This window comes from Larimichthys crocea, chromosome I (genome assembly GCF_000972845.2).
Source record: "Larimichthys crocea isolate SSNF chromosome I, L_crocea_2.0, whole genome shotgun sequence".
Lineage (NCBI taxonomy): Eukaryota > Metazoa > Chordata > Actinopteri > Sciaenidae > Larimichthys > Larimichthys crocea.
The window spans coordinates 23,887,063-23,899,571 of record NC_040011.1 but is presented as its reverse complement, the minus strand read 5'-3'; the positions used below and the strand labels follow the sequence as shown (position 1 = coordinate 23,899,571).

Here is a 12,509-nt window from a genome sequence, read left to right as displayed (position 1 = left end):
ACGTCCTTTTCAGTCTTGTCCGCTTGCCCAGCTCCAATTTTGGCATGACACCAGCGTTGCTCCCCTGTCAGTTTCCACCTGAAAATCTCATCTTCTTCTTCCCAGTGATCCAAACCTCCTGTGGTACAAACACTACCACCCCTCCTGGTGTTTTGAGCTCACAGTCCGGGCAGCCCAGGTAACAAACTGAGCTGACATTAGCTAACAGCAGCTACAGTTGGCAGCAGTTTACTTCACTGTCCATCAGGAAACTCTGTAAATCACAGAGAGTTGTGGCGCGGCAGCCGGCGGACATCAGAGGGAAAACCAGAAAACATTTTCTCTGCAAAATCAGTCAAATAGTGCCATGAAGCATTACGTACTTCTCGCAACCTGAGACACAAAGTTATAGTGCAAGAGCAGAAATCTGTTATTTTATGGTAGAGAAGTTACATAATGATCTTTAACAAAAATCAAACAAAAACTAGCGTCAAGTATTTATTTATTGAAGTAAGCACTGTTAAAAGACTGACTACATGTTAACATGCTCACTACAAATACTAAGCAGAGTTCATTCATTATTGATCCATATGGGGGAGCTGGCAGCCATCCCAGCATGCACTGAGCATGTTTCCCTGCACACTAGCCTTGGTTCAGTTTTATTTCAGGAGAATCGTTTATAGATTTTCAAAAACCAGGAGAGGCACGTAGTTATGAGAAGCAGAAACCAAGATATGGTTTCTGCTTGTTAATTGTGTTTTGACACCTGTAAAGAGGTGATGAATGAATAGTTCTTGTTCTCTTCCTCCATTACTGGTGAGGAGGAGGAAGAAAACAGCAGAGTGATGAATGCAGCTGTGTCAAGGCAACTGTGGACCGGAGTGGGTTCATCTTTCACTGCTGAAGGAGTTCAAGTCAGATGTGAAATGACAGAGACACACATGCACTGATCCAGCTCCTCCAGTGTGATTTACTGCGTTTAATATCGCTGTGCGCGTTGCTGAGTTTTGCACTGTTGGACAGAACAGGTAGTCTGGGTGGTGACAAGCATTTTGATGCTTGATGGAGGCAACAGCTGTGGCTCGATGATTTCAGGTTGGTCATCTGTCCATTCAAGTCAGTCTCCATAGGTCCTCATGTTAACTTCACAGCAGAAATAAACATGTTTACAGCCTGGTACAGTTTTGGTCTCTGTAGCTAATTTCCCCGTTCATGACAACTGTACTGAGGGTGGATTTACATGAACTCACCTTCAAATGAAATGTGCTTGTTTGAGCAAGCCGCCTACATTCAGCCCACTTCACCTCCACCTACGCTTTACATCTTTGTCCATTTTTTAAATTATTATTTTTTTTTTAATTAGCCAGCAGGCAGCAAAGGCAGGGCTGCCAAAATGGCAACAGCCAGAGCCACCACACTGAGCTTCACAACGAAACCTGTAGGTGACATCACAAAGAACTACGTCCATGTTTTATACAGTCTATAGTGCCCACCTTGATGCTGGTGGTGATCACTCAGATCTTGAAGGAGTGAATGAAGCTTTTTAGAATTTGTAGCTTTTTTGCTGCAGCATCCATATTTGAAGCATTTCAGTGGAGTGCAGGCTCCCTGGTTTTGCTGATGTTGAGCTTCAGGAGATGACGGTCTCTATCATTCCTCTACTCGATTGTACAAATAGATGTTTCTCATTGGAATCATGTCAGTATGGTGATAACTTCAATACACTCAATACCTTAAAGTCAATTCCTTCTTGTCTTGACAGACATGGATGTAAACTGCTAGATGAACTGATTCCAAATTGTTGTTAGTTTCAGTCCCAGTCACCAGGTTTTTTCCACATACACATACCTCAGAGCATACAAAGTCTGTGCAGAAAGAACTGGCTCAGACTCAGGAGTGAGTGTGTGCCAAAAACTAAGGCAGCATGCTAACCGACCCTAGAAATCAATATTTAATGCACATGGCCATAACAGGAACAATTCTCTGCCATAAACACGTCTACACAAAGCTATGAGTGTATTCCACAGCATAAAGTTGTGTTGCTTCCTCAGACATCAGCTGTGTGGTTTGTGTTATTAATGAATTTTCCTCCCACTCTGACTCTCTTTCTTGTTTCAATTTCAAAATGCTATTCGCTCAAAGACACGGCAGGAAGTGATGCATAAAGTATCCCGATTGAAGATCAAGAAAAATGTCTATTGTGGACGGACAGGCTGAGTTTGCATCCAGAGGAAACTGGAGTCACCTTGGTGGTGTCCTAGCAACAGCCAACAAGAGATGAAACGGCACAAAAGGGAGGGCCAGAGGTTGATGGGAGAAGTGAGGCAGTGTGGAGATGTGTTAAAGAAGAGCAGGGCATGGGGTTGTAGCCGCACTGGTACCTGATGACAGGTAAGACTCAGCCATAGATCTGTGTTTGACATTATTGTACAAGATCAGATAGAATGTTTTTTTTAGAAAAAATACATTTCGGGCGTTTCTTGAGTTCATTTCTAGTTTGTGTGATGTTGTCAAAATGAAAATGGTTCAGCGAGGTTTCTTACAAATGTCTTACAAATATTGCACTTTGTTCCATTTACTTCTAAAGTGTAGTCTTATTTTTGGAGTCAGACATGTAGTAGTAATCCTGGTTTGCTGTTGACGTGACCCAGTTATCCCACAGCACTCAGAAGATGAGCAACTGGACCCTCCTCATCTATAATGTAGTTTGGTAATGTGAGTGGAAACCTGGTCTGCTGTGACACAAAGAGATGGGACTGGCACTGAGCCTCAGATATATCTGTCACATGTCTCCAACAGAAATAACTTCACCGGCACTGCTGGTGGAAGAAAACTCAAAATCCATTCCTTAAATTCAAGTATTTACACCACAATAACAAAAAAAAATCTGCCTTTGTTATTCTTTAGGTAATAATAATTAAAAAAAATGTATCAAAAGTACAAGTATCTGATATGAAGAATAGATACTTTCAGAATGTTTAATTAGTAATGTGTAAGTAACTCATACCACAGAGAGTAGACTTACAGAAGGCTTCTTAATTGTTAATACAAATGCTCAACTATATTACCTTGATGTTAGTGGTATTATACACATAAATCTGCTGTTGCCCCTTATTCAAATATGTGTCCAAACAGTAGTAGTTTGTATGGTGCTTGATTACATGACTGACATGTGCATTTATGCTGTAATGATCAGCAAATGCCAAGAAAAGCACCCATGTGTCCATCTAATCTGAAATCAAGGACTTCTTTGGTTCTTGCTGAGGATGTAAGTCTTGGTCAGTAAAATTCCATTTTCAAAAAAGAGCAACAGTGCATTTGTTGGAGACTATTTTTATCTGCGGATTAATAATACATTACATAATTACATTAATAATACAACACATTAATACACATCTGATGATCTGGTGAGTAATTACATCATCAGACGGTGGAGGCAGGGCTGATGCAAAATTAACTACAGTGAATGTGTTCATGGTAATAAAGGAACCTGTCAGCGGCTCTTTGATGTGTTTTTGGACGACAATTAAGGTCTTTCACATGGCTAAAAGTGAAGCTGCTAAATGTGTCCACTGCAACAGTTAATCTAAAATCATAAAATATCAAATGAACTGAAGACATGGCCAATTAGAAGTCATTAATGTAAGCAATATCACACAAGAGGATGTGTTTTAACGTTATTAGCATCAGTGCCAATAGGTTAAAGCTCACCCTCTCATGTAATATTGTGGTTATACAACAATTACCAACTTATAATAATACAAGGGCAATTTGCTCTTAAAATAAACTTTTTTTCTGGCAAATTGATTGGTCAACTAGACATTTAGATGACATGTGCTTGAATCTTGAGTCTTCTGAGAGAGTCTACAGTTATAAGTCAGACCAAATGCATCTCCGTGGAAATGGATATTGGCATGGGAACAGCGAGCAAAAAAATGTTTATTTAAGTTGGTAATTCTTGTATACTGTAACCGCATCACTGACATACCAATAATGACAGTAAAGCACACCCTCTCATGTAATATTGCTTAAAAATGTGGCTCTTCCTGAGGTTTCTTCCACCTTTTTTCCCTGTTAAAAGGGTTTTTGTGGGCAAGTTTTTCCTCACTCGAACCGAGGGTCTAAGGACAGAGGGTGTCACTCCCTGTACAGATTGTAAAGCCCTCTGAGGCAAATGTACTTTGTGACTTTGGGCTATACAAATAAAATTTGATTAGATTTGATTTGATTGACTTGTTGCTTTGGCAGTCATGCAGCTCTGAAGTGATGTGTAAAATGACAATGCCAGTAAAATCTGATTTTACTCTCTAGACTCCTGTGTATAACTTTTGTTTTTGTTAAGGTAAACTCACTGGACGTAGCTGATATAAAAGCAAATATAAATTACAACATGTTGACTGACTTTCAGTGTTTTTTATTGAAGCAGTATGGATTTTGAAACCACTTGTAAATAAACCCTCAGTAGATATAATGTCCTTGTGAGACCACTGAGGAATACAAATTCAAAAGTATCAGAAGTCGTGACTGAATACTTTATATATATAATATATATATATAAGTAGCAAAAAGTAAAAGCATTATATAGTCTTCATGCGTACACTGGCACCCGTACCCATTCCTGTAAATGAAATGTTTGGGGCCATAAACTTCCTGATGTATTTCTAGTAAGAATGCTATTTTCTGTTTATTATATGATGGCTCCCTGGGGTTAGTAATATCACAATACATCACATGGAGACAGACATCTTTCAATGCCATTTCTCTGCATCACTTTGTTCTGCTCATGAATAAAATATCAAAGCGGGGTCTGTTTGCAGAACTGGGGAGTTGAGAAGTATTGTTGTGTGTTGACACTTGGGCTGTCTCTTTACCTCCCACTCTCGCCCTCACTCAGGATGCTTCTGGCTGTTTGCCACCATTTGAAATGCTAATAGATTTCTCAGTGCAATACTTCAAACTTTCTACTTCTTTTAAGCTGGCTCTCTCTGCCCACAGCCTTGTCTCACTTATGGCCTCCTGAATAACTGTATCACCTCAACCACCAAAAAGCAGCTGTTCACTTGGCAGCACAGGCATAACTCTAATAAAAGACCAATCCGCTGAAAATAATAAACTAAATGGTTGTTTAGTTGCCTTTGCCAGTCTAAATTAGAGAGTGCCAGTTTCAGTTAACTTCACTCTTTGACTGAGTGCCTGTCACATATTTGCCCTTTAAATATGCAACTATATTGTGGTTATATATGAGTGGGATACACTCATACAAAAATGACAAGAATAACAATAGCTTCCAGTACCTGGTAAGCTATTTTAAAGAATACGTCACCTTAAAAAGAGTATTCAATTACTTACAACAAATTATATATATGAATGGCATTTCATTTAAGACCAGGTGGGTTTATCTGCTGATGCAATACAGACAGCTCTACACATGTATTTTCTATAATTATATTTCTTATGATAACAAACTAACGAGTCAACAATTTTGCCAGCAGCCAAACATTAAGGATCATTTCCGGAGCACAAAGTTACATAGTGTGAGAACAGATGTACAAATGACAGACACCATCAGCATCAAAATGATTAAATTTGTAAATTTTATGGTAGAAAAGTTATATAGTGTTGCTTAAAATGACTCATCTTTAGAACAAGTACAAAATATTCATTACAAATTATGATTAATTCAGAACTAACTGAACATTTGTTGTGCATGTCCTATTTTTGGGGTAATAAAGTCTTAGAGGAATGCCTTTGGTCATCGGTTGAAAAATATGGTGGGGCTACACATTACATTTTGACCCGTGTTGGCCAAAGACAACAATGGTCCTCAGGATCATGACTCAGTAAGCCACACTGAAAGTTATCTGATTTGGTGAAAGTAACTGGCACAGTTTTCTGTGCTGGGTAATCAAATTTCAGCAGGAGACTTTCTTTGGTTACAGAAACTAAGCCTTTGGGTGATTTGGATTCAGTTAAGTGTTTCTAAATATAGAAAAAGCAAAGCAGATTCATTTATCCTGTTAAAATATGAATGACCTGATATACCATGGTTCATTATTCTGTTTGTGGTTTTGTTCATCTGTGCATTTATCTTCCATGTCCTTTAATTATGTCTGCAGGAACTCAAATTGAATGCTAGAAAACGAGTCCCAAGATCCATCCAGCCATCCATCCTTCATGATGTTAGCGAGGGGTTCTTTGGCTTGCAATCCCACTTCCCCTATCCAAGCCCACAGCCCCAGTACTGATCCAGAGGCTCCTTCTCCTGCTCTTCTGCCTCAGTCCCCTCCATGCTGGGCAACACAGGCACAGTGCGACCTTGCCCAGGCAGAGGCAGAGCTGCGTCGTCTACAAGAGCGTCATGCAACTGAGGCTGACTCTGTGAAGCGGGGTATAGAGCGCGCCGTCCTGGGAGCACGCAGAGAAGAGCGTCGCCTGCTAGAAAGAGTGGAACAGGACCATCGAGACACTCAGCAGCATCTGGAGCAGGTCCAGAGGGAGAACATGGCAGCCGCCCGGGTCAGCCAGTCCCTGCTGGATCAAAGATTCCGTAAACTTGCCCAACTTCAGCAGCAGATTAAGGAGGTGGGTCAACAGTTGGGTCTAGATGAAAGTGGGCCAAACCAGAACCTGCTGCTGAAGGAGGTTTCAGAGTTCCTACAACCCTGGGAAATCGCAGTTTCCCTAAAGAAGGTGAACTTCAAACCCAGCTCCCAACCCAATGCTGTCACCTTTGGAGATATTCGTGTGCAAGAGCAAAGCCTGTGTCTGCATGTTGGAGGTTGTGGGCCACAGGGGCAGATGTGTGCTCTCCATTCACATGAGATGCAGAGTGAAGGCGAAAACCATCAATGTGCTGGGGGAGAAAAAAACACCCCAGGACAGGGCTGGACCTCACCAACAGGCAGGGTTGTCAGAAAAATCAGCCTCTCTACCCGGAGTGATCTGGAGTCAGAGGAGGAACAAAAGTGTGCCTCAACAAAGATACATCGCTGGCTTCCAAAGTGTGAACACTCTGATTGGGAATCATCCCAGGATGATGAGATGGAATCTGCACCCTTTCACCCACAAGGAGAGGATGTATTTCTGACTGTCCCTACTGTACTTAAAAACATGGATACGGAAGGCAAGGAGCAAGGGTACAAGATGAATAGTAATGGAAAACAGTATTCTCCCAGGAATCAGAGGAAGTCACTTACTGTGGTCTCTGGTAGGAAACCATCTCCATCTCCCTCACCTGAACGAAGAAGGGACCATGCTAAGCTGAGTCACTGTCTGAGTTTAGACAGTCAGAATGAAGACAAACGAAAAGTGAGTCAGGATTCTAACAGTAGACTTTTAAAGTATGGCAACAGCGTACTAACATCTTCCAGGATGACAAGAGAATCTCTGACCAGCCAAAGCTGTCTAGACCTCACCTCCAGGGGCCGACCTCACTCATGCCTCAGCCAGTCTTCTGATGAACACTCTCTAGGAACCCATGGTGACTCTGGCAGAGCACCATCCCCAACAGACAGCCTTGACTCCAGCTATACTTTCATTGTGAGCCCATCGCATGACTACAACATGAACAGAGGCTCTTTGAACTACAATTGCCGTCTATCAAAGTCTGCAGTGGATCTGACACATAAGACACGCCCGATGATCAGCGGTGGGACGAATGATCACGGAGTGTGGAGGGTGAAGTGTGGCAACTTTAATTCTATCCCGAGCCCCACCTCACCAACACTCAATAGGGGGCCTAGGGTCTCTGACATGGGACAGACCCTTTCATACCCTACATATAGAAGTCACAATATGCAACAGCCGCAGAAAAAAATCACAGTGTCTGGCTCAAAACAACCCTTGGTGGCTAGGTCCTTATCCATGTCTGTCATAGATGGTTCCTCTCAAGAACCAAAGAGAGGCAGAGGAGAAAGAGGAGAACCCGCCCTATTGGAGATGGAGGAGGAGGGAGACCCACCCCTGATACCATTCAACTCCAGAGGAGTCCATCTGATCAGGCAGTTTGGGAAGCAGGGTTCAGGTCGGGCTGACCTTACCCTGCCAAGTGGTATCCATGCCACACCACAGGGACAACTCTTTATAGTGGATTGTGGAAATGCTCGTGTTCAGGTATGTGTTAAATGTATTTCAGACATGTACAATATGCAGTTTGTGTAGTATAGCAAATGAAGTTGCTACCAATGTTAAAACTAGATTTAATCTATAAAACAGGTAACTGACCCCCGGGGCAACGTCCTCCAGCAAGTGACCTCCCCAACTTCTGATGGCTCTGCAAGACGATGTCGGAACTACTTTGACCTTGCTGTCAGTGCAAAGGGTTTGATTGCTCTAAGCTGTGCAGCTGAGCGAGCCTTACTTGTGTTCAACAGACATGGTCGTCTGCTCCAGACCTTTGGAGGGTCAGGCATGAGCTCCGCGAAAGATGAGCTTGAGGCTCCCAGGGGTGTGACTGTAACCAGGCTGGATGAGTTCTTGGTTGCTGATATCCGAAAAGGTACCCTCATTGCCTTAAAGCTTGAGCCTAAGACAGGCTCCCGTCTTGAGCGCACAGTGGTGACCGGATTCCACCGGCCCTACTTAGTGGCAGCCTGCTTGAGCTCAGGCATGATAGCTGTGTCCGAAAGGGGCAATGAAACAGGTCGGGTGCCTTGCATCAAAGTGCTGGAGCCAGGCTGGAACACAGTGAGAGTTCTGGGTGTATGTTCTGGTATGGGACCCGTTCTGTCCTGCCCGTGGGGCATCTGTATAGATGCAGATGGTAATGTGCTGGTAGCTGACTGGGGGGACCAGCACAGAGTCCTGTTATACCCAGCACAGGGAGTTGGATGGCCCATAGTAAGCCAGGGCTTGAGTAGTCCACGTGGCCTGACCTTGCTACGTGAGGGTCAACTAGCAGTATCTGACAGCATGCACCATTGCATTAAGATCTACCAGTACAAGGAGACCCAGGACTAGGAAGAGTGAGTTGGTGTTTAAAGGTACACAATCATAATACACCAATCACAGACACAGTGTGTGTTTACTCTTAATAAAACTAATTTGGGTAATCTTACTGCTGAACTGCAACAACAATCAGATGCAGCTCCTGTGCTGATTCTGGAAACTTCACTTGTAGAACCCAACTGTATTTAGACTGACAAATAATGCATTGTGTGTCTAGCTGAATAGAATTTGTAAGCCAAAGGCTATCCATTCATCATAAAGGTAAAATCTGCTTCTACAGTTAGTCTGCGGAAACAAAAACTACCTGGTACTACACTGAGCAAAAGTGCTTTGTACAAGTTTGCAAATGATCAGATCAGGCAATTGCTGATTGCTTGCTGAAAATAGTTTATATATTATGGTTTAATTATATTCTTTACAAAGTCTATGTGGGCTGCCTTTCATTTTCTTGCCTACATGCCAACATACCTGTTGTCAGATTTCAGCCACAGCTGTTAACCTGCAGAGACAAATGCATTGGCAAATCAACTCCAAACTGTGTTTACTTTGCATGAATTTAATTAATCAACAAGATCCAAAACAAATATGTACACACATGTATCCATTATCATACATTTTCACAGTTAAAAAGAGAATTGTGTGTGTTCAGCCGAGGACGTTTTAATGGAATCTTGCCACAATTTGCTTCAGTAAATTCCTGCAAATTCTACAATTTTTCACACTGTCACTGATCTTTTCTGACAATGAACAGAGCTTGGTGGCTTTTTTCAGTCCTCCCACTCCCTGCTTTCACAAGCAGTGTCAGTCATGTGTATCTGCCACTCTTAGATGGATTCTGCATTCAACACGTGGATACAATGATGCCAGTACAGAGTGGGTGAATCATCATCAGCAACAAAAAAAAAACAAACTAGACTGTCATTCAAATTGTCTTCCATGAAATTTTTCTGTTCATAGCAGATGTTTCATTGAGGGGACCATTGCTTATTTTAAGTTACATTTGCAGTATATTTGTAGTAATGTTAACTTTTCTTAGCATTAGATTTTTGGCATATTTTAGACTTTTACTTGTTTTTTTACTATTTACTCCTCTATCTGACAACTCTGGTTACTCATTACTTTTCATCTAAGATTTTACATTCAGTGCGAGATAAATTCTCATCAATGCTGTAGTAAAAAATGTCAGCCTTGTGTTGGCTCGATGATTTCTTTCCTGACATTTATTTTAGAAATGAAAAGAAGTCAGACAGTTTTCTAAACTGAGCTGAAAGTGAATCAAGCCTTGAAACTTGAGATGTTTTGTACAATATAACATATTGCAGTGGTTTAAACACCAAACAGTATCAAGCAAGAAGGTTCCTGGTTTGAACCCCAAATCTGTGTGGGTTCTCTCTGATACTCCCTGGTGCTTCCTCCCACAGTCCAAAGACATGTAGGTTAATTGGTGACTCTAAATTGTCCATAGGTGTGAATGTGAGTATGAATGGTTGTTTGTCTCTATTAGTTGGCCATGTGATGAACTGCCGACATGTCCAGGGTGTACCTCACTTCTTGCCCAATCTCACCTGGGATCCAGCCCCCCACTTTATCCTGATAAGGCAAGGCAAGGCAAGGCAAGGCAAGGCAAGTTTATTTGTATAGCACAATTCGTACACAAGGCAATTCATAGTGCTTTACAGAGGCAAGGATAATAAGGATGATAAGGATAGGCAGTTATGGCTAATGGATTTATATATATGCAATAGTAATTTAACACTGAGACAAAGACCACTCCTTAGTCATTACTTTTACTTTTGATACATCACTACTTTTTTACTGCTAATTTTGCTACTTTTCCTTCAGTAACATTTTTAATACAAGACTTACATATAAAGAAGGTTTTGAACTTTCCATTGTGGTGTTTACTAAAGTAAGCTTTTCCTTCCATTTGGGTTACATCTAAACTGTCTCTGTGCTGTCTTAGATTAAGCCGTGACATTTGAATTTGATTTCAAATGTCACGGCTTAGTAAAAAGAACAAGCCGTGACATATCAAGACATACTTCTTAGAGTGTATAGTTGTGGGTGTGAGCCATTATTTGCAAAGGTAAGCTGATTTCATCTGTTCCTGTTTAGTTTTTTATGACTGTAGAATGATGAGAGATTATTATGGTATACGTAGATACGTTTATTCTCTGAAAATCTTATGTTGTGATGGATTGCATGGTAACAGAAAAAAATAAATATTGGCTCAAAGTTTGTCTGTTTGTTGTGAGCTTCTCCTCATGCAGCTTGTTTTATTTTAGTAATAACTCAGTGCAGAAAGAAATAGTTTCAACATATCACAGTTTCTATTGTACCAATTAACTATGGAATAATAAAAATATATCATATTATAATTGCCTCTTGGTGTATTGAACGTATAAAAATGTTGCAATTAATTTATAGATGGTGACATCTGGGTATTGCTGTTATATTATTGCATCTACAAAATGAATTTAAAGAATGAATTAAAACTGAATTTTTCATTTATTTAAGCTTCCATTCTCTGTGTTATTATTTGACATAATTATTTAACTTAACAATCAATCACTTAACACTTATTTAAGACAATATGTCAGCCATCTCTTGCACCAGTAGGAAAACAACATAAATTCTGCAGTATACCAACCACATTTAAAATGTTTATGCTGATGAAAATTAACCACCAAATGAACTCGCACACGGAGAGAACTGAAGGAGGAATCTCGTGGGTCTAACACCCACTTACTCATATCTGTTGCCAAGTGAGGAATAGCATAACAGCTTTATTTGCATTTTAAGTCAATTTCCTCCACATCTGAGAGATGCAAACCAGACCACTGCACACATTAAACAGTTTGTGCAGATTCTTTTTTTTAAATCATCCACACTGTATTCCTTTAGGATGTAGGCTCATAAATGTACAGGGACTGAGTTGTCAGGGCTACCAGACTTCCAGTGTGAACCTCAACATGGTCTACTGTGGATTTCAGGACTTGCTTGTTTGCTGCATGCAGTATTAACTGGTTCAAATAACTCCCCTGTTATTCCAGTAACTGCTGAAATTCAGGCAGCTCATCAATGCTCCACATTCTCAGTTCCCCTGAACCACCCCCAGGCGTTGAGCCTTTACTGGAGTTGCTCTACATCTCAGGCCTCCTTCATACTCAGTTTGCTCTTCACCACGTATGATAGCAGGGTGAAGTCTGTTGATGAAATGTACCAATGTAATCCCTATGTGTCATAATTATTATAGAAACATCAAACAGTAGACTGATTGTGTCAGATACAGAACTTAAAGTATGAACATTCAGCGTGTTATATTAAAATCTTAAAGGTGCAAAACGTAATTTTAGCTTAAAACCTTCAAAAATGAATTAAAACTATCAATACAACATGAAGAAAGAAGAGTTTTGACATCATCACACATATACTGTGTTGCAGAGATCTACCATCTACCCAGCTAGCCCTAACCCACGCTGTCTTGTAGTACCACTCTGTCTCAAAAAGTCATACATAGTAAGCCAGGTTCATCTCCTGGCACCTCAGTTAGGTTATGAGTTGGCCAATTCTTATATTACATA

At 40.9% G+C, this 12,509-nt stretch overlaps 1 protein-coding gene across 1 annotated transcript; it reads left to right on the top strand.

Moving 5' to 3' along the window:
- Positions 1-2,161: 2,161 nt before the first annotated feature.
- LOC113744743 (uncharacterized) lies at positions 2,162-11,282 on the top strand. The gene is made up of 3 exons (XM_027275698.1): positions 2,162-2,370; positions 6,096-8,091; positions 8,194-11,282. The coding sequence occupies exons 2-3, from the start codon at positions 6,109-6,111 to the stop codon at positions 8,935-8,937; spliced, it is 2,727 nt and encodes a 908-aa protein (XP_027131499.1). The 5' UTR covers positions 2,162-2,370; positions 6,096-6,108; the 3' UTR covers positions 8,938-11,282.
- Positions 11,283-12,509: the final 1,227 nt, after the last annotated feature.